The 21,624-nt window shown below is 42.1% G+C and overlaps 1 protein-coding gene across 11 annotated transcripts in view; it reads left to right on the top strand.

The window, feature by feature from the left end:
• The first annotated feature begins 271 nt into the window (after positions 1-271).
• Positions 272-21,624, top strand: part of AAK1 (AP2 associated kinase 1) — a 173,353-nt gene continuing 152,000 nt past the window's right edge. For 5 of the 11 annotated variants that reach the window (XM_030310755.1, XM_032592657.1, XM_032592658.1 and 2 more), the window contains exons 1-2: positions 274-423; positions 710-1,099. In XM_030310755.1, the coding sequence (XP_030166615.1) occupies positions 937-1,099 (163 nt within the window). In that variant the 5' untranslated portion in view covers positions 274-423; positions 710-936. Of the gene's footprint in view, positions 424-709; positions 1,100-21,624 lie in introns of all 11 variants that reach the window. The other 6 variants (XM_030310765.1, XM_030310764.1, XM_032592660.1 and 3 more) reach the window with 4 other exon arrangements.

Genomic DNA, 21,624 nt, shown 5'->3' with positions numbered 1-21,624 from the left:
CGAACTACCTTTCCCATGGTGCACTGCGGATCGGGTGATAAAAGTTCTTTTACAAAACTCTGTACACACTGAGACACCCCCCTCCTGGGTCCCCTTCTCTCCCACGACTCCTTCTCGTCTGTCGCGACCGGGCGGCAGCAATAGGAGGGCCTCGGCTCCTCGCCGCGCCGTCCCGAGAGGCACTTCCGGCGGCGGTTCACTTCCTGGTTGGGTGGATGGAGCCGGGCGGGAGCGCGCGCGGGGGAGGGGCGGCGGGTCAGTCTCCGCTGGGCGCTCCGGGGATCAGCTGGCGGGCGGGCGGGCGCCTAACGCGGCCCCGGCTCTCGCTGCAGCGCCGCCTCCTCTCCGCGTCGCAGGCCGGCCCCGCGGCCGTGACAATGTTGCAGGACTAGTAGCTGGGCGCCAGCCGCCGAGCCTTCTCAAGTGGGTGCCGCCGGGATGCTGCCTCGCGGGGCGGCGGGGAGACCGAGGAGGAGGGGAAGGCAGTGATCGGCTGGGTCGGCGCTGCCCGAGGCGGCCAGATCCTTCCTTTTTCCGAGCCGCGGGGACGGGGTCCGGCGCTCTGCCGGGATTTCAGCACCAGAATTTTTCTCGCTAGGAAAATGCATGAAGCGTTTCCCCGGGATGATGGCTTTTGCTCCCTCTAGGACTCAGCGGTTGAATTCGTAAGTGTGTTACTGATTCATCCTCTCTTCTTCTGTCATCACAGGTTTAAACTTACGCGAATCGCTCTCTTGAGGAGGAGGGGACCGCGGCGCGATTGACACGCATATTCCTATTGGCATCCTCCCTCAGCCCCCACCCCCACGGCCGGATTCGGGTGGCTCCTCTCCGAGCTGAAATCCGAGAAGAAATCCTTGGATCTCTTGTTTTCTTAGAAAAAAAAAAAAATCCAGAAACCTTCGGTATTTTGCTTTACTGCTTCCTATTCTCAAGATGAAGAAGTTTTTCGACTCCCGGCGAGAGCAGGGCGGCTCTGGCCTGGGCTCTGGCTCCAGCGGAGGTGGGGGCAGCACCTCGGGCCTGGGCAGTGGCTACATCGGAAGGGTCTTTGGCATTGGGCGACAGCAGGTCACTGTGGACGAGGTGTTGGCGGAAGGTATGGTGGGACTCTTTCAGTGCGCCGTGAATTAAAATCTTGTGCTGATGCAGCAAGACTGGTTTCTAGTTGTTCAGTGTATGAATGGGTTTTGACCAGTTGACCCTCCCTTCCCCCTTCCCCCTTCCCTTGCTCAGTGAATCATTGTCCTTGAAAAATTTAAAACTGAGGTTTGGAAGTGACAGGGCTTATGGGGTGGAAGGACGTTGCTGGAAATTGTTTACCTCAGTGACCTTTTATTATTTTTTAAAAATTGACAAGCCAATTCTTGTCTGCCTCACTGAATTACAAGGATCAGAGGGAAAACGTATGTGTGAAAGTGTAAAGCTTCACATCAAATGTAGGGTGCTGGGCTTGTCATCCTCCTTAAACTTGAAATATTGATGTGAGGGCTGAAGGGTGGAGATGAGTACCTTTAAGAAGGGAGAGGGGTTTCTCCTTCTACCCAACTTTCCCACTCCCATGAGCACGCTCTGGAGGAAGAGAGGATTTTCAAAGAATGGGAATATGTTTTTCTAATAGCCAAGGCTCTTGGTGAATTTGACTAGTTTTGTTTCCTGACCCAACTGTAATCAGGTCCCCAGGATGTAGCTAAGATAACAGAAATTACACGAGATGAATGCGGTTATTTTGAAACCAGTCCACGAGGCCCCTCTTCCTCCTGTTTTAGTTTTTATTTTTTAGCCAAAAGAATTACTTGAGAGTGACATCTGATTTTTATTTTTCTTCTGTTGGAGAAGATGTTATTTAGATCTGCTGTGTAAATTCCCTACATGTGTGTTCATCTGTGTATCTATAGATATGTAAATATACGCTTTTTATCCTCCAGGCTTTCTGGAAATCTTTGCATGTCTCTTTTGGTAACCTTAACCTCGACCTTCATAATTACACCAGACTCATACTTTTCACAGCCCATTGCCTGCCTTGTGTGCTTTTATTTTTAATAAAAGCAGCGATTTCCTTGGCATGAAGCTATTCAAGCTAATTGAATGGGGCCAACCTGCTGTAGGTTGTGTTATCGGTTGAGAGGGGATTGGGGAAGGGGGATGCCACTGTTACTGCAACATGGTGGTTGTGGGGGGACAGTTTACTAGCTGGAGTGGAGCCTTTTTTGCAAGCTAAGGTTGAAGCAAGGGTCCTAACCTGGGCCTGGGAGATCCCTGTCATGGTGAGTGTTGTGGGCGGGTGGGTTAGGAGGAGGAAAAAGCTGTGTTTGACTCTCAGCTTGTGCAAGTACTGGGTTCAACCGGGCCCAGTTTTCTGGGGTTAGGGTGGAAGCCTTTACTTTAAAAGCACTTTAGAAAAAAAAAAGATCTGACAATTAATGTCCTTGTGAAATTGTTGCTCTTTTCCATTCTCAGCACTGCTCTAGCTGGACTTAATCCGGGGCCTGAGTCACTGTCCCTCTGGATCTTTCCTTGTGGGCTTTGGTGCAGGATGGGAGATGCTTCTGTGCCCGCTGCCAGATCCGCACCCTTGAGTCTGATCTGTCTCTTTCATTCCTGTGCCAAAGCCCTTGACTGCAGTGGGATGGAGAAATGGAGAAGGAGTGTGTGAGAGAGAAATCAGGAGGAATGAGGGGCACAGAGTTCTTTTCTTCTCTTTGAATGGCCTCTGCTGACTTTATAGCCCGGGAGCATCTGGTTCAGCTAGGATATTGTCTCCTTGTACGTGGGGCTACCCTAAGCAGTACCTGTTCTCAGAATCTGAATGATGGGGAAGATAAAAGGAAAATTGGTCTTTGTCATCTAGGCTGTCCTCCTCTTCCCTGGAATTCATCCCTGAGAATTGCACATCACGCATTATGGTATTTTTAAGTGGAACTTGGGGCTTGCAGCTCTGCATTCATTTATTTGTTCATTCAACAAGCAGTTATGGAGTGTCTATAATGTACCAGGCACTGTGCTAGACCCTGGAGGTATGACATAAAACTAGATGCTAGAGTTTACAAACTACTTTGAGAGATGGAAAACAGCCAGTTAGAATAGAGTGATATGTGCTATGGAGATGAGCTTAGGGTGCAGCGGCCCTCAGTTTTAGAGAGCCAAGGATTGCTTTCTGCAGGAAGTGACTGACCAAATGAGTAGGAGTTATCCAAGTGTGGAGACAGCATGGACAAAGACTCAGAGCAGCAGGAGAGAGTCTCACGTAAAACTGGGTCTGGTGATATTGTTCTTTTTATGTTCTTTAACTGAGACTTTGCATTTGTGGTTCTTAGAAGTATATAGCTATGTAGCAGTCAGTATACAAAGTATTTACGTAGCGTCCACTAAGTAAAAAGGCACTGCTAGGTTCTGAGAGGGATATGGGGAGTTCTAAAGGGTGATGTCTGCTTTTAAGGAGCTGTCACAATTTGGGAAGACAAGGCAGATACTCACACATACAGTACAGCACGGTTACCAGCAGTGTCTGTGTAGTCAGGCAGATCTAGGTTCGAATTCTGCATCTGTTCTTTACTAGCTGTGAAACCTTGGATAAGACTTTTCAAGCCTCTCTCAAATCTGTTTCCCTATGACAGTGGTTCTCGAAGTGTAGAGCCTGGATCAGGAGCATCAGCATCATCTGGAAGCTTATTAGAAATGCGAATTAGGCCTCACCCCATAAACCAAGAGTGTGAGGCTTTAACAGATTTCTGGAGAGATTCTGATGCAAGCAAAAGATCAAGAACCCTTGTCCTGTGGAGTGGTTGTGAAGATTAAATGAAGCGATGTATATGAATTATTTAACATTTTTCAGGTGTTCAACGAGCGGCAGCCATTATTTGCCAGCAACATTACATCCTATATATAGTTCAGGGGAAGTGAAGGGGCATTGTGAAGGCTAGTTTGGCTACAGCGATCTGCAGCCATCCCGTTCCCTATTGTGGGTGGACAGAGTCAGATATTTTTCTGCAGAAGCCTCACTAGCTCCGTCAAGGGTCAATAGATATTTTGGGTAGCCATGTTCCTTCCTGTACCCTTTCCTTTTTGAGTGTCCAGGTGCTGCCCTAACCACCAGTCCCAGCCAGAGTTGTCCAAGGACAAAAGTGCAAGTGCCCAGGACAGTGGCCAGGCAGTATGGGGAGGGTGGGCTTTAAACATAGACTCTTTTCCCACCACATCCCACCTATCACCCCTGTTTCTCTGATGTGGGTGTTGGTCTCTGCTTTATAGTGAGGAATGCAGGAACACCGAGGAGGAGCTGCTGTAGTAATAAAGGAGAACGTCTGGTCTGCCATCTCCATCAACAGCATCAGCACTGTTCATCTGCTTTCACTAACTAGTCACTGAGGGCTTGTTTGGGAGAAGTGAAGCCTCTACACCATGAATTCAGAAGGATATGGCTATCTCTAGGCTGGGTGTAGAGGGAGATATTTTCTCTTTAGCTTCCTTAGTAAAGATGCCATGATGACTTCCTAATCATGTCTAAGGTAATGGGCATGTGATGTCAAGGAAAGACTTGGTTTAAGCTTCCAGAATAAGCTCCATGGGAAAATAGGAGCAGTGCTCAGAGAAGGACTGAAGAGTAGTGCCTTTGTCATACATCCTTAGCTATGTGAGGCCTTACGTTCTAAGCTTTAAACAGTACACGTTTGTCGAATACCTACTGTGTCCAAGACCACATTCCAGAACTACATCAGTTCTGTATAAGGTGGGTCACGTGCCCCTGCAGAGCAGTTTCCTTACTTATACTAAAGGAATCCAGGTGTAGAGTTAACAAGAACTACTAAGTGAGTTTCCATACCAGTAAGCTGACGATTTCTCCTCCCAACATCACAAGGTAGTGAGGCTTAAAGGTGTGTGTGAAACGACCTAAAACAAACATATGTATACGTGTATGTATGTATGTGTATACACATGCATATGCAGCATAATTCTATTGTGTTGGTATTGATGTGATACATACATGTACTCATTTAGTGAATTTTCGTTAGGCCTTTGTGGTAGGCACTGCATTAGGTTCCAGAGCTACTGAGAAGAACAGGATGTGGGCCTGGGTCTTCAGGTGCTCACAGACCCAACTAATAATCCCAAGATCAGTGGCCAGCACTTAGCATGGTTCTTGGTACATACTAGATGGTAAAAAGATGTTATGCGGTGATAAAGAGAGGGCCTGAGGGTGAGGGTTTATAGATGATGTCTGGTTTGAACAGGAATGGAAATTGCCCAGCAGATGGTCCAGATGAGGGTTGCCCAATGCCTTCCCCGCAGAAAGAGGAGCATATGCAAGTGTGGAGTGGTGAAACAGTATGATGAGTTCAGGAATACTGAAGAGTCCAGTGTTATCATTTGGGTTAGCACAAGTTTCCCTTCCAGAATCAAGGAAAGAAGGGCATAGAATGGTAGAAGGAAATTCCGCATTTGTTCCCTGGCTATTCCCTTGCTGTTCACTTTCTTCACTTGCTGGGTTTTTTGAGTAACCATTGAGTAGCTCTCCATTATGCATTGCTACCCTGTGTGCCTCAACCCTGTGCTATTTGTGGGGCAAGGGAGGGGATAGTGTCTGGGAGAAGGATGGTCCTGAAGGTTCCGTGAGAGGCAGGCAGCTTGAAGGAGAAGTAGGTGGGGGAGAGGGATGACCAGTGTTACAGAAGAGAGTGGAGGGGGGAAATAATGACGATGATTGACCAGAGCAGAAGGTAGGTTGGAGAGAAAAGAGGAAATAAGGTTATGGAGAGCTTTAGTGCCAGGCAGAGAGTTAGTTACAAGCACCTGAGGTCTTCTCTGACGCAGACACCAGTTTGATCCCTCCCACTTCAGATGTCTTTGCCTGCTGGGAAGTCTGGTTTTTTAGTGGCAACTGCAGATTTTCAGGGGGTGGTTTGTGAATGGTGTCTTCTTCCTGGCTTCAGGCATGATGACGGTTATAGCTTTGCTAAATATAGCCAAATCTAGAATTCAGAAATGAAATCCAGAATAAGCAGTTAGTTGCATGGTCAAAGCCTTTCTTTTGGTCTAGCAAAGTCACACTCATTTAATGAGAGATGATGAAGAGAAACAGTTTCACATGGGTTTTGAGTGGGAGATGATGAGGGGAGACATATACTTGTACCTCAGTAGCTAAAACTGCATGTAGAGTACATGGGGACAGCTCGATAAACATTCATAAAGTACATACGAAACATTACGGCATCAGAGCAGTCGTTGCAGTGTTTGAAAGTTGACATCTCAGAAAGGGGACTAACACCGCCATGTACCTTCATCTTGTACTCTTGCAAGGATAAATGCTTTCTAAGCCTGCTGAAGAAATAACTGTGACATCTGCATCTGAAAGAGCCAAACAGTGATAATAATAGAAATGGTATTGTCTATTGAAGTAGCATCTGGCACTGTGAAGTAGCAAAGAGTGGCCTTCAGTCTGCTTTTCTGGAGCCATTTTTTGGTGTGGTGGAAGGGGCACTGTAGTATAAGTGGGGAGGTCAAGGTTTGGTGGTTCGTTCATTGCCATATCCAGTAACTGTTCCTGAGCCCTCACTATGTGCTGGGCGTCAGCCAGTGAGAAATAAGACTGCCTTGAGGAATTCACAGTGATAGCACTTGAGGTACGTGAGCCGATACCTCCAAGTGCAATAATGGAAGGATGTAAAAAGGGGGGGGGGAACAGATAAGAGGCAGCCATGAATTTTGTGGAGTCAGGAATAGTCAGGAAAAGCTGAAGAAAGGGGATAGTTGAGGTATGTCTTCAAAAACAAGAACTTATTACTAGATGGAAAAGATTGAGAGAATTTTCTAGGCAGAATAACATGGCCCAAGACAAAAGTTAGGGAAGTGCACTGCTTGCTGGGAGCTTTATGTGTTGAGATAGCATAATCTATTAGTGGTCCAGGGCTACATTGTCCAATAAAGTAGCCAGAGCCACATATGGCTGTTTAAATTTAAATTATCTAAATTAAAATATAACTTTAATTCTTCAGGCACACTAGCCACTTTTCAGTTGCTTAATAGCCACATGTGGCTAGTGCCTATGATTTTGGACAGCACAGATAGAAGATATTTCATCATCACAGAAAGTTCTATTAGACAGTGTTGGTTTAGAGCAATAGTCTCTAAGCTCTTTGGATGGAATGGCACTATCAGTTAAACATTTAATTCCTTCATTATATACATGCTTATTTATTTATGTCCTGCTATCATTAACTAATATCTGAAGGCACAGTATATACTTAAAATGAAATTCATCATTTTTGATCATAGATGCAAATCTGTCTTTTAAGTCCTCTAGATAGGTTTTGGTAAACTTCTTGTCATATTAGATTGTGACCGTTTGTACATCGTAATGTGACTGATGGAGAGTTAAGTATACCACAAATAGAATTGAGGCTCTACCATTCTCTTGTTGTTCATGTATGCTTCTGTTATCTTTTTTTTTTAAAGTTTATTTTTTTTAATTTTTTTTTTTTAAGGTTTATTTATTTTTGAGACAGAGAGAGACAGAGCATGAACAGGGGAGGGGCAGAGAGAGAGAGGGAGATACAGAATCAGAAGCAGGCTCCAGGCTCTGAGCCATCAGCCCAGAGCCTGACGCGGGGCTTGAACTCAAGGACCGCGAGATCGTGACCTGAGCTGAAGTCGGACGCTTAACCGACTGAGCCACCCAGGCGCCCCAATGTTTATTTATTTTTGAGACAGAGAGAGACAGAGCATGAACAGGGGAGGGGCAGAGAGAGAGGGAGATACAGAATCGGAAGCAGGCTCCAGGCTCTGAGCCATCAGCCCAGAGCCCGACGCGGGGCTCGAACTCATGGACCGTGAGATCATGACCTGAGCCCAAGTCGGACGCTTAACCGACTGAGCCACCCAGGCGCCCCTATTATCTTTAATCCAATATATCTTTGCAGGAATCTTTGCCCCTTGTTTGCTTTATGAAGATTAATTCACTTAAAACAGATGTAATCAGTAAATCCACTTAACCAAGCACATGAACTGTGCAGCCCGTGCTTTGGAGCTTCCACTCTGTCCTCATTATTCCATCAGATTCATATGAGACATGTGACTGATATAGAGACTGGATGGCAGCACTAGTGTTGGGCCATCTAGTAAATAAAGATAAAATCTTATTTTCTAAGATGGAAATTAATATAAGTAGAGAGTCTCATACATATTTTTTTCTTCCCCAGTGGATTGTTTTGTGGCCCTCTGTTTGGAGACCACTGGTCTTGAGCAGTGGTTCTCACCCAACAGCGATTATCCCGGGTGACATTTAATAATGTCTGGAGACATTTTTGATTGTTACGGGTGGGAGGTAATACTGGCATCTAGTGGGTATAGGCTAAGGATATTGCTGAATATCCTACAGCATACCCAACAGCTCTCCCTCCCCACCACAACAAGTAATTATCTAGCCCAAAATGTCAGTTGTGCCAAGGTGGCACAACGTGATGTGTTGACCAATGTAGGGAAAGAGAGAGGAGTCGGAGATGGCTTGGAAGGGTCTAATCTGACTTTAGGCAAATCCTTTAATTTTTAAATTCATTTTCTTAGGATCAGTGAGGCAGTAATCTTTCTTAACCTAATATGGTTAAAAATCTTTATGTCATTTTCTGTGTAAAATAGCTACTTCCAGAAATAAACCAGTAAACTAAAGGAGGTAGAACGGCAAGGGTTTGTAGGCTCTATCACTGACTGAATATGGATTATGAGTTTTAGAAAATTCTCCCAATGTTCTCATTGCTCATATCTGAGCAACCCCAAAATATTGTGGAAGCATTTTCTGACTTGAATTGCTCACAGGGAGGTTCAGTTGGGAAGGGTCATTAAAAATCAGAATGTTGTGAGAGAAGATGTAGATAATCCTTTGTACAAGGAAGAATTTTCAGGAAGAGTCTAGCACTTGGAATTAGGGATAGTGGGTTCAAGTTGTTTGACTTCTGTTTGCCAGTATGGCTTTGGGGAAGTAATTTAACCAACAGGAGACACTGGTTCCTCATTTATAATAAACATCCTCTTCCTCTGAGAAGATGTAGGTATAATGTAGAGTGCATGAGACAGCTTGCCCTGCCAGCCAGGAGTAGCAAGGTTTATTGAGCATCTATGGTATTTTCAGGTCTAAGATGCTGTGACATATAGAAAAATAACGGAAGATTTGGCTCCTGCCCTCTTTGTTGACATAATGTGACCAACACACAAGAAACAAAAACGCCCCATAAGACAATAGGGTGGGTGGCGTAGTCTCTAAATTCTGGAGGTGTTGAGGGGAAAGAGATCAGTGAGGACTGAATTGGTTAGGAAGATTTTGTGAAGCTGGATTGTTCTTAACTGTGAGTCTTCTCTGGAACCCCTTCTTCGAGTAACCTTGTTTTATTTAGGGAACACATCTAGTTCTGCACGTTTGCATATGTTATATTCTTAGTAAAGTTGAAGTAAGTATTGCAACATTTTTGGTTTCTTTTGAGGAACAAAATTGCCTACATAAATAAATCATATGTTCTGTGCTTATAACCAAAGCAAAAAAGCCTTTTTATTCCATGTGATTTTGAATCACTCAGCAATACTGGCTGCAGTATTTTGTGCCTCCTTCCCCCCTCTGGTATCTTTATTATTACCAGTTTGCTATCTTTATTTTTAGTGTATTATATATACTTCAAACAATCTCAGTTCTTCTTTTGAGTTATGAACAATTGTTAGGAAAGAGGAGTCCTTCTTATGAACGAGACTTCCACCCTGGCAGAGGGCAAGTTCTTCAAGTTGGAACAAAGTTGAAAGAGTGCAAATCTGGAGCTTCATTCGAGGGCTGCTGTGAGTGAATCAGCTTGAACACCATGGTCAGTTTTCTCCTTGGGTCCTGAGTTAACCTTGGCAGACAGTGGATGGCAATGCCAATTGAAGCTTTGTTATTTATGATTTCTGAGGAGCTGAGAGATTATTTATTGGATGCAAGAGTTTATGGCACATTATTATTATAGAAGGCCTAGCATAGCATAGCATTGATGTTAGATTATCATTTGTAATTATAATGATCTTAAATAATGATGCCTTTCATCTAGGACTTGAATCTTGGAGAAAGCAATATAATGCCATGTAATTTTGCTTGCTGCCTGTTTTTGAGGATGCTTACAGCTATTGTACTGGGACTTTTAGGGTAAGAGAGAGATTGTTGTCCCTGTGCTACTGAGCATGAATTTGAGAACAAAACAGAGACTTTATTACCCTTCAGAAACAAGAAAAAAAAAAAAAAAAAAGGAGAGGACTCAGGCCTTGTCAGCTGGTCCCCTCCTGGAGGACTGAGGGTTGAGCAGCATTTACAGAGAGGGCAGGTCTCCTGCTAGGACCCTCAAGTCATCATTTTCCCTGCTCATGAAATCTTGTTTGTTCAGGAAGTGCTGATTATCTTACCAGTTTGTTATATTTGTTTAATTTCCACTTGCCTAGTCCTTCTCCTCAGACCTTTGTCCTCTAGTTTTAGAAGCCTGGGCCTCTTGGTGGTGGAGAGTGGGCAGTGTTGGGAGAAATAATTCCAACTGTCTTTTCAGCTATGGAATAATCTTGGTTTGACCAGAAGGAGTAACTCAGTAATGATTGGGGAAAACCTGCTATCCAGTACTGTCTTTCCTTCCCTGTCCCCCAGAATAACGGGAGCACTGTGATGTTCTCCGGAGAAGACCTCCAAGGTTAGACCCATGTGCGGTGGTTTAAAAGCATGGGAATTGGGGGTAGGCAGCCCTTGGACTGAATCCTGGACCTGTCCCTGTGATGTTGGGCAACTAACATCCAGGCTTCTCATTTATAAAATGCGGATAATATTGTGGTTGGTTGTAAGGATTAGATGAAATTACGTAAAGCACTTAGCATAGTGCCTAGCATATAGTTAGCAGTCTGCAAATGGTAACTCTTAACATTTGAGTGCATGAATTTTGTTTTAATCAGGCAGTATTTGCTTTGCTGTGTGAATAAGCTGGTGAAGTTAGTCATGGATATATATATATATATATATATATACACATATACATATAGATGTATATATATGTGTAGATATATATATATGTGCGTGTGCATGTGTGTATATATATATACATGTAACTAATGTTAGTAATATATATATATAACTATTAATCTAAAAAGCAGAAATGTAAGGTATGAGTGTCTTAACTATATACAGGGACTCAAACTATTTAAATAAATGCTATATTGTGTAGATAGATACAGATGAGGAATAAAGATAAGAAAGAGAATCTCAGATGAATGTTGTGGTTTGATTTTTTTTTTTTTTTCATGCTTGAAAGCCACCTGTGTGTTGGAAAATTTCCCCAGCCTGTCATGTTGCGATTAGTATGAAGGGCCTCTGCCTCTCTGCCCCTGAGGAACACCTGATCCCAGCTGCCTATCCAGCTTCACATTCTTAGGCTCTAATATAGGTTGTCTGCTTCATTCAGGCCTGTGCACTCCTCCTCTCCCATGAATCATGGGTTTAGTTCTTTCCAGTGCTTTCCTCGTAGTGTTCCCTGTACCTGGGATCCCCTGCTCTGCCCTACTCACCTACCTTACTCCCACCTAACCGCAGCACTTACCACATTTGATCCCTCTCTCCTTCTGTTCTGTGGGTGCTGGTCATACTTGCTGCCTTTGTGGACTGTTTGGGCCCATAATCCCAAAGTTGTGTTTTGCTATTTATTTCATTTGTATCTACTTTCTAGTGTTAGGTAATTTTTAGGAGGCAAGGTGTAAACCTTAGGTTTATTTTGTATCCAATTAAGGACTCTTAAATTTGAACACTGTAACAGAGGGTACTGGAGAATAAATTAACTGAAGAAATAATACAGTAAATCAGTACTAAATCACATTCACTGGGCAGGCACTACAGACCAGACAGATGTGAGATATATAGACCTCCCTGTTCCTATTCCAATAATATAACAGATCTATGTTTGGGACCTTAATACAATGATAAGAGCTCTCAAATCTAGGTTTTTGGTAAAATTGAAAAATAACAAAATTCAAAGCAAAATAGAACACCTTCCAGACTTCCTGAAAATTGTGTAAATTTCTTTACTGATTCAATTCAGTTATGGATGACTAATTCTATCAATCTCAAAAGTAGAGATATAAAGTACAAGTATCTTAACTATATAAAAGAATTCTAAAACGATTTCAGTGCTATATTGTAAAGATGGAGAAGATTAGGTCAAGTATCAAAAACTCAGAAGTTACTAAAATTTCTCTTTAAGCAAAGCATGCATTAATTTTCTAGCTTGTGGTGGTTGTTGGCCTGTGGTAAATTAGGACAGTGATTCTCAATTTACATTTAGGGTAGTGGGCATGGGAGCAGGGGACAGATAGGAAAGGAATACATAATCTGAAAAAGCACATACTAACCCCAGGCCTAGGTAGGAAAGGAGGGACCTCAAATAGTATGGGGAATGGTGGTATACCCTCTTTAGAGGCACATTGTAGTCTTAAGCGCTGGGGAGAGGGAGAGGATATGAAACTTTTATGTTTATCAGAGGGCATATTGTTTTTAAAAGGTTTGTAGGTATGGCACTAGCAGCTCAGTTATAAATTGAGTCTAGAGAGGTAGTTCCTAAAACTGGTCACTATATGTAGCTCTTAGAACATAGATAGGAACTCATTTCTCCCTGTTGTTGCTGCTTTCAGAGAGGAGTAGTGAAAAGGGGACTCGTCCTTAAGCCTTTCCTGGTGGTTTGCCCTATGAGTTCTGTGACCTTGTTGAAAGATCAGATCTTGGTGGCTCTCTGATCAATGATGAGAATTCACTTGAAAAAAGTTACTTTGGATAAGATAAACTTTCCCAGAAAATGAAGTATTTCTTTCTCTTTTAAAATAATAGTTTTAGAATATTAATGTTATGTTCATAACATAAAATGGGTCATATAAGTGGCTCAGCCAGCAATTTTAAAGAGATTTGAAGGTGGTATGATAGAATAATGTCCAGGTCTATGCATATTCAAGTTCTGGTTTTAGGTTTAGCTCATCTGAACAAAGAGCTGTATAAAGTAAGGAAAGTAGATTGTGTAGTCTCCTTCTCAGTGATCTGGGACATGTGGGTTCCCTTCTGCTACTATGGTTTTCCTTATATAAATATGGAGATCACTGGATGACCTCAAAGATACCTTCTAACTGGAAGACATGATTTTTAAGTTCTCTAGTTTCTGTTGAGACCATTTGAGAGGGACAGTGACATGGGGTTGATTAGGCTGAAGTGTTAGACTTGTGTAGCTGGGACTAAGACAACCTTCTTGAGATGGGTTGTTAACCTTGGGTTATGTATGAGCCATACTGGGATGTGTCAATATCAGTGAGGCAAAAGATCCCATTCTTTTTCTACTTACCTTTTTCCATATCTTTCCTTTAAACTAGAAAAATCAGTGTTCATAATTAGATGTTGGAGGTGAGAGGAAGCTGGGATGAATCCTGGCTTAAGTGACTGGGTGGATAATGGTGTCAACAGAATGAAGAAAGAACAGTGTATGAGGGAAAGAGGATGAGTTTGGTTTAGGACTTTTTAGCGTGAAGCACCAATGAAAATCCAAGTGTGGATATGGTTTAGGACACTGGTGGATAGGACTGGCCTGGATTTTAGAGAAAAGTTTGGTGAGAGTTGTTCTGTAACCACATGATATTAATGTAAAGTGAAATGGAATGAGATCTCACAAGGAGACTGTGTGGAAAAAGAGAGAAGCGGGCTGTGGGGAGGTGGAGGAAGAGGAGCACACCTGGAGTGATATCCAAACTCCTCACTCTGACCTGCAAACCCCTGCAAGAACTTGTATCTCTCTTCACCTCAACCTGTGACTCTTTAGCAACAGTGATTCCCCTTTATTTTTTTGAGCATTTAACATCGTTTCCTCTTTGGCATCTTAGGCTTGGCTGGTCCCTTTGCCTGGAATCTTTTCTTTTCTTTTCTTTTAAGATAGGGAGAAATGAAGGAAGAAGGGAAAAAAGAAAAGAACAAAGGAAATACAAAAGGAAGGAATGAAATAAGGAAGGAAAGAGAAAGAGAGAAGGAAGAAAGATACCTGGATAGAAAAATATATTAAAATCTATTTTTAAAATTAATTAATTTTTTATTGAAGTATAATTAACAGTTTCAGGTGTACAACATAGTGACTCAACAATTTTGTGCATTTCTCAGTGCTCACTCACTGGTGGTGAGTGTAATCACCATCTGTCACCCAACAATGTTATAACAATATTATTGACTATATTTCCTATGCTGTTCGTTTATTTTATAACTGGAAGTTTGTACCTTTTGATCCCCTTTATCTGTTTCAACCCCACCCACCTTCCTTCTGACGGCCACCAGCTTGCTCTCTGTATTGAAGAGTCTGTTTTTTTGTGTTTCTTTGTTCATTTGTTTTGTTTTCTAGATTCCCCATATGAGTGAAATTTGCCTTTCTCTGTCTGACTTGTTTCACTTAGCATAATACCCTCTAGGTTCATCCGTGTTGCAAATGGCAAGATCTCATTTTTTTCTATGGCTGAGTAATACTCCATTTTGTGTGTGTGTGTGTGTGTGTGTGTGTGTATACATATATATACATACACACGTATATATATATGTACATATACACATACACACACACATATCACATCTTCTTTATCCATTCATTTGTTGATGGACAGTTGGGTTGCTTCCATATCTAGGCTATTGTAAATAATGTTGCAATAAACATGGGACGCTTATATCTTTTTGAATTAGTATTTTTGTTTTCTTTGGGTAAGTACCCAATAGTGGAAATACTGCATTACATGGTATTTCTATTTTTAATTTTTTTGAGGAACCTCCATACTGTTTTCCACAGTGCATGCACCAATTTACATTCCCACTAACAGTGCACAAAGGTTTCTTTTTCTCCTTATCCTTGCCAACATTTGTTATTTCATGTCTTTTTGATTCTAGCCTTTCTGACAGGTGTAATCATATCTCATTATGGTTTTGATTTGCGTTAGGATTAGTGATGTTTGCTGTTGAGTTTTCTTTTTTTTTTTTTTTACCATCTTTTCCTGTGTCTCTTGGTCATCTGTGTGTTGTCTTTGGAAAAAATGTCTGTTCTAGTCTTCTGCCCATTTTTTACTTGGATTATTTGTGGTTTTTTGGTGTTGAGTTATGTAAGATATTTATATATTTTGGATATTAACCCCTTAGCAGATATATCATTTGCAAATATCTTCTCTCATTTAGTAGGCTGTCTTTTTGTTTTGTATGAAACAATACAAAGGTTTTTCACTGTGCAAAAGCTTTTTATTTTGGTGTAGTCCTAATACTTTATTTTTGCTTGTGTTTCCCTTGCCTTAGGAGACCTATCTAGAAAAAATATTGCTACGACTAATGTCAAAGAAATTGCTGCCCATGTTTTCTTCTAGGAGTTTTATAGTTTGAGGTCTCTTTAGGTCTTTAATGCCTGGAATGTTCTTCTTCCCGATCTTTCCATCGCTGGCTGCTTCTTGCCATTCAGACCTCACTTAAGACTCACCTCAGAGGGGCGCCTGGGTGGCGCAGTCGGTTACGCGTCCGACTTCAGCCAGGTCACGATCTCGCGGTCCGTGAGTTCGAGCCCCGCGTCAGGCTCTGGGCTGATGGCTCAGAGCCTGGAGCCTGTTTCCGATTCTGTGTCTCCCTCTCTCTCTGCCCCTCCCCCGTTCATGCTCTGTCTCTCTCTGTCCCAAAAATAAATAAAAAACGTTGAAAAAAAAAAAAAAAAAAGACTCACCTCAGAGAGACCTTCCTTCACCATCCAATATAAGGAACTCAATCATGTTTTATTCTGCCAGCTGGCCTGTGTCAGTTGATTCTTGCTTGTTGTGTATCTCCCTCCACAAGAATATCACCATCATGAAAACAGAGACCTTCACTGACTTGTTCCTTGTATATCCCCTGTTCCCTGTGTGGTGCCTGACACCTCTGAGGAACTCAGTGAAAGCCAGTTGAAGGAAAGAGTAAGCAGGTGAAGGAGGCAGAAGAATGATTGGAGATATAGATATAGAACCAGGAGAGAATAAGTGATGGCAATGAATACTAAGTAGATTTAAAAGAAGGAGGGTGTGGATACTTTGGGGTGTTAGCAATCAGGTCATGATAAGGATGGAAGTATATTTATTGGATTTGGAAATATGAAGATTATTCATGACCTTTGTTAGAGCAGTTTAAGTGGAGTGGTAGAGTGGAGTGGAGTCAGGAGGCAGTGAAATGAGAGAATGGGAAGTCAGTTGGATGCTGAGTCATGGAGGGATTTATTATTTTTAATGGTGGCAGAGTCTTGAGCACATTAAGCAGAAAAGTAGCTAGTAGAAAGAGGTTGGAAATACAGTATAGGGGGGATTATTGATAGAATAGGACTGAGAACATGGTGACAGGTCATGGATAGAATCCTCAACTCAGGTGCAGGAGAGGACTTTGAACAAGAGAAAGGGCATTCCATTCACTGACTTGGAAGGAACTGGAGAAAGAATGGATACAGAAGATAAGAAATTGGTAAGGTCTGACAGGTTGAAGGAGTTCTTGCCTCATGGCTTTTGTTTTCTATCGAATGCTGTGGGGTGGGAGTTGAATTGGGGTTTTTAAAGAGAGTAAGGAAGGACAGGGAGAATTTTCCTTAAGTCTATGAAGAGAAGAACTAACAAAGGATAAAATAGGAAAGTGGCCTGGTCATTTGGAAAGCCCATTCAAGATAAGTCACCATCGGAAGACCGGTTTCCTGACCCCTGAGGGTTTATTGATTTTGGAAATGTACTATTTTGTATAGGACTTTTTCTTTTTTCTTTTTGTTAATGTTTATTATTTTTGAGAGAGAGTGAGTGGGGGAGGGACAGAGAGAGAGGGGGACAGAGGATCTGAAGCAGGCTTTGTGCTGACAGCAAAGAGCCCAACGCGGGTCTCAAACTCCTAAACCATGAAATCATGACCTGAGCCAAAGTCAGACACTTAACTGACTGAGTCACCCAGACATCCCTGGATAGGACTTTTTCTGAAACACATTATATATTTCCTGTCTTCTAGATTATATGTCACAGAGGCAGCATGATATAGGTAGAAAATATGCCTGATCAGAGCCTGTCTGGTGACCCCTACGCCTTACTCTGGACACTTGCTTCCCCACCCTGCCTATCATGTTCCTTGTTCTGTAAAACGAGATGATGATGAAGTTTCTTTCCAAGAATAACATCTCACCATCCTTTATTTCTCAAATACATTGTTACTAGATGTCTTAGGATCTTTGCTTGATGGGGGTTAGGCAGTTTGCTCCTGAATAAACTTGCACTGCTTTTTGAATTTCATGTTTGTGAATTTCATGTTTCTGGTTTCTTTCTTATGAGACTGTCCCTTGTTACCTCTCACTGCTATCTGCGTGCCTTCCTGAATTAGTGTTTCTCTAATTTGCCGCTTTTAATCTGCTATGGACTTGGAAACTAGATGACTAAGCCTATTCTAGAACCATGTGCAACAATGAAGAGGCTGTTAGTGAGAATTTGAGGGTCTTGTCTGTGATTAAGGGACATGAGCTGCTGACCATGGGCTTTGTCTCCTGTTGGCACAGAAATTAGTTTTTTGTGCCTTGTGTTCCAGAAAGGTTGAGTTCTGAAGAGATGACGAGTTACCACTTGATATTTCTTATTAATTAAATGTGCTTATAAGCATTTGTCTGAAAATGAGTATCGTTGAGTATCAATGCCATAGGGATTTAACCTATTTCCATTTTCCTTCTCACTTTCTATCCTTTCTTCTCCTCTCTCCCACCTGCCCTCCTCATGCACAGAAATCCCTTCTCCACACTTCCAATGTAAGGCAACGTTCTAGGCACCATTATAACATTATTCCAGTCATTCAGTTTCCATGTACTTGAAACCGTAGAAAAGTTTCCAGGATTATAATTCACTGTTCAGTGCTATATGTTTGTATCTCAGTAAGGGTCCTACTGGAGACTCAACTAGTATTTGCTGTTGGGGGCTGGAAGACTTGAAACAATGAAATGAACACAAGTTCCATATATAATCTGTGGTTGATATGGAAGAAAGCTATCATGAAGTCTTAAAATATTTTTAACACATGTTAATCCATAAAGAGAATAGTTAGAAGATAAAGTCAGACTAAGAAAATACTACCTATAACCCTAAAGATCACCATTGTTAACATTTTGGTGTGTGCCTTCCAGACCTGTGTATTTTTATAAAATTAAGAATATATTTCACATTATCCCCTATAATCTGCTTTCTCATTTAGTAGTATATCCTGTTTTTTTGTGTTAAATGTCTGCATCATCCATTTTAGTTCATCATGTGAATGTGTTGTGATTTATTTAGCCAATCTACATTAGAGATTTAGAAGTTATTTATAGCTATTACAGAACAACCACAATGAGTATTTTTCAAGCCTTTGGGCACTTGTTCTATTACTTCCTTAGGATAAATTTCTAAATGTGAAATGGCTGGATTAAAAGATACGCATATTTTAACTTTTGATACATATAATAAAACAGCCTCCAGAAAGATTAAATCAATACGTACTCCCATAAGAAGTATCTTCTTTATGAGGTTGGACATGTTTTCTTTCTTTCCATCTGTGTGTATGTCTTTTTATCTGTCTTTTATATTTTTCTGTGGTGATTTTTTTGTTTATGTTTCTTTGCTCATATTCCTGTTAGAGTGTTCATCTTAACAATTTACAGTTCTTTACATATTTAAGATGTTAATCCTTTCATACATGTATACATCGCAGCCTTTTTTTCCATTTTGTCATTTACTTTCTGTTAAAGTGGGATTTTGTAGATTTAATTATTCATTTATATATTTATTTATTTTGAGAGAGAGTGAGCACATGCATGTGCAAGCAGGGGAGAGGCAGAGGGAGAGGCAGAGAGAATCCCAAGCAGGCTCCAAACTCAGTGCAGAGTGCGATGTGGGGCTTGATCTCATGACTGTGAGATCATGACCCACGCCAAAATCAGGAGTCTGGTGCTGAACTAACTGAGCCACCCAGGTGCCTCTTTGTAAATATTTTTAATTCTTGTGCAATCAAGTATGTCGATCTTTTCCTTTATGATTTTTGTCTAAAGTCGTACTTGGAAAGGCCTGAGGAGAAAGATAGGGCCTAGATGACAGGACTCTGTGTGTCTGAAGTTTATTTTTGAGCAGTAGGGAAACCAGTCAAATTGAAAAAAAATTTTTTGATGTCTATTTATTTTTGAGAGAGAGAGAGAGAGAGCACGCACAAGTGGGGGAGGGGCAGAGAGAGAGAGAGAGGAGACAGATTCTGAAGCAAGCTCCAAGCTCTGAACACAGAGCCCGACGTGGGGCTCAAACCCACAAATGATGAAATCATGACCTGAGCCAAAGTTGGATGCTTAACTAACTGAGCCACCCAGGTGCGTCAACCAGTCAGTGTTTTAAGAGGGGATATCGTGATCAGATTTGTAGTTTAGTTGGATTTGTGGAGGATGACATGGAGAAGCTGAGTATAGGGCATCTGGGAGGCTGTTGCCATGATCCAGGTTAAAGGCAGTGAGGGTTTAAGTGGCAGAATGGTAACAGGACAGAGGAGAAGGCAGACATATTTAGGTCATATTGTCAGGACTTGGTACTTGATTGGATTAGAGGTTGAAAGAGAGGTATAAAATCAAGAATGATTCTAGGCTTCTAGTTTGAGTGCCTAGGTACATGAGACACAAGTGGCGCTAGCTGAGCTGTATTATTCAGGAAGAGAGGAATGGTGGAAAGAGGGAAGACACAGGTTTAATGAGGGAGATAATGAGTTTAATATGATCAGTTTGCATTGTGTTTGGGTATGTTTGGGTTTTCTGGGATGTGTGACAAACTACCTACAATCCAGTGACTTAAAACAACAATGATTTATGATTTCTCATGATTCTGTAGGTTGGCTGGGAGCTCAGCTGAGGTTCTGCTGGGGGTTCTGCTCATCTAATTTGGGATCTGTTGAAATTGTCTTTACTCCTGGGGCACCTGGGTGGCTCAGTCGGTTAAGCGTCCAACTTCGGCTCAGGTCATGATCTCAAGGCTTGTGAGTTCAAGCTCTGCATCGGGCTCTGTGCTGACAGCTTGGATCCTGGAGCCTGCTCAGGATTCTATGTCTCCCTGTCTCTCCCTGCCCCCTCCCCTGCTGGCACCGTCTCTGTCACTCTCAAGAATAAATAAACATTAAAAAAATTTTTTTTTTAATTGTCTTTACTCCTACCACTCTATACCTGGATTCAGAATATCCCAACATGGACTAGTACATCACATTTCTAACACCCTGCTGTATCCTTAACAAAAATATATATGTTAGAGAAACATGGGAAACCCTATGGATTTTATACACAGAGCTCTGGTGTTTTTTTTACACTCTGTGGGATGTACCACAGTGAGAATTGAGTGAAGGTGTGCCTTTTAAAAATTTTGCTTGTTTATTTATTTCTGGTAAAGTGGGATAAGGGCCTTGGGGAACTTGGGCAAATCATTTTTAGGAGAGAGTACCTAGGCAAGTTGAATATTATGAAATTTGTTTGGAGTTGTCCATGTGAAGATACTTGTGCTCAAGTTTGAAAAGTAGAGAGTGAGAAGACCAATAAGCTGAAAATGGAATTGAGGTTTAGCAAGATTTAAGCAATAGCTTGGTAAGGAAAGCCCTCAAAGGAGACTGAGAATGTCCAGAGAAGTTTGAGGAGAATCAGTGGATTGCAGTGTCTTGCATACATGGGATCCTACAGAGGTAAAAAACTGGAGTCTATAAGACGATTAGGTGCCCCTACAGTGGTCGGCTAGGATAAAGACTGGCAAGTGTCCTCCGGATTGGATGGTGGGATGGCCTTGACCTCCACAAGAGTGGTTTCAGAAGAATAGTGAGTTGATGGGTGGGTGCACCAAGATTATGCTATTTCTTCAAAAGTGTGAATAAGAAGACAAAAGGGCAGATTGTATGGTAGCTAGATTGGGAGATCCTTGAGCATGTTAATAGGCTAATAGGAAGGCACCGGGAGGCAAAGGGGGAGAGAGAAAGAGATTAAAACAAAAGTAAGGGCAATTGCCTATTGGAATGAGGTTCCAGGAGAGACTGGTGGAGATGACGTCTTCAGTTTTTTGAATTGCAGCTCTATTCTATTAGTTATTCAGGTAAAAAACATTTCCTCCAGTGATCTAACTGGGTCCTTCCATATTCTCAGGCCCCAAACCTCTTATCTGTCATCTGCTTTCTAAGAAAACCCTGGTTGCCATTCACAATACATCCCTGAACCCAACCACTTCTAACTTCCTCACCTGCTATCTCCCTGGGTCAAGCTGTCATTGGCCTGGATTACACAAGCTGTTTCTTTATTGGTCTCTACTTCTCCCTGAGCCTCCTCAGTCTACTCCACTGAAGTAGCCAGAATGATCCTTCAAAATGCAGATCATTTCATGTGACTCCTCTGCTCAGAGCCATCCAGTGACTGCCCATCTCACTGAAAGTAAAACTGCAAATCCTAACATGGGCCTAGAAAGTGCTCTGCTCTGGCCCACAATTGCTTCTCCTGTCTCCTATTTTATTACTTTTCTCTTTGGTTATTGCATTGTCTTCACCCTGGCCTCCTCATGGCTCCTTAAAGCAGGGTAGATTCATGGCCC

Source organism: Lynx canadensis, chromosome A3, assembly GCF_007474595.2.
Source record: "Lynx canadensis isolate LIC74 chromosome A3, mLynCan4.pri.v2, whole genome shotgun sequence".
NCBI classification, from domain to species: domain Eukaryota; kingdom Metazoa; phylum Chordata; class Mammalia; order Carnivora; family Felidae; genus Lynx; species Lynx canadensis.
Note: the sequence above shows the minus strand (reverse complement) of the source record. Positions and strands in the feature narration are given on the sequence as shown.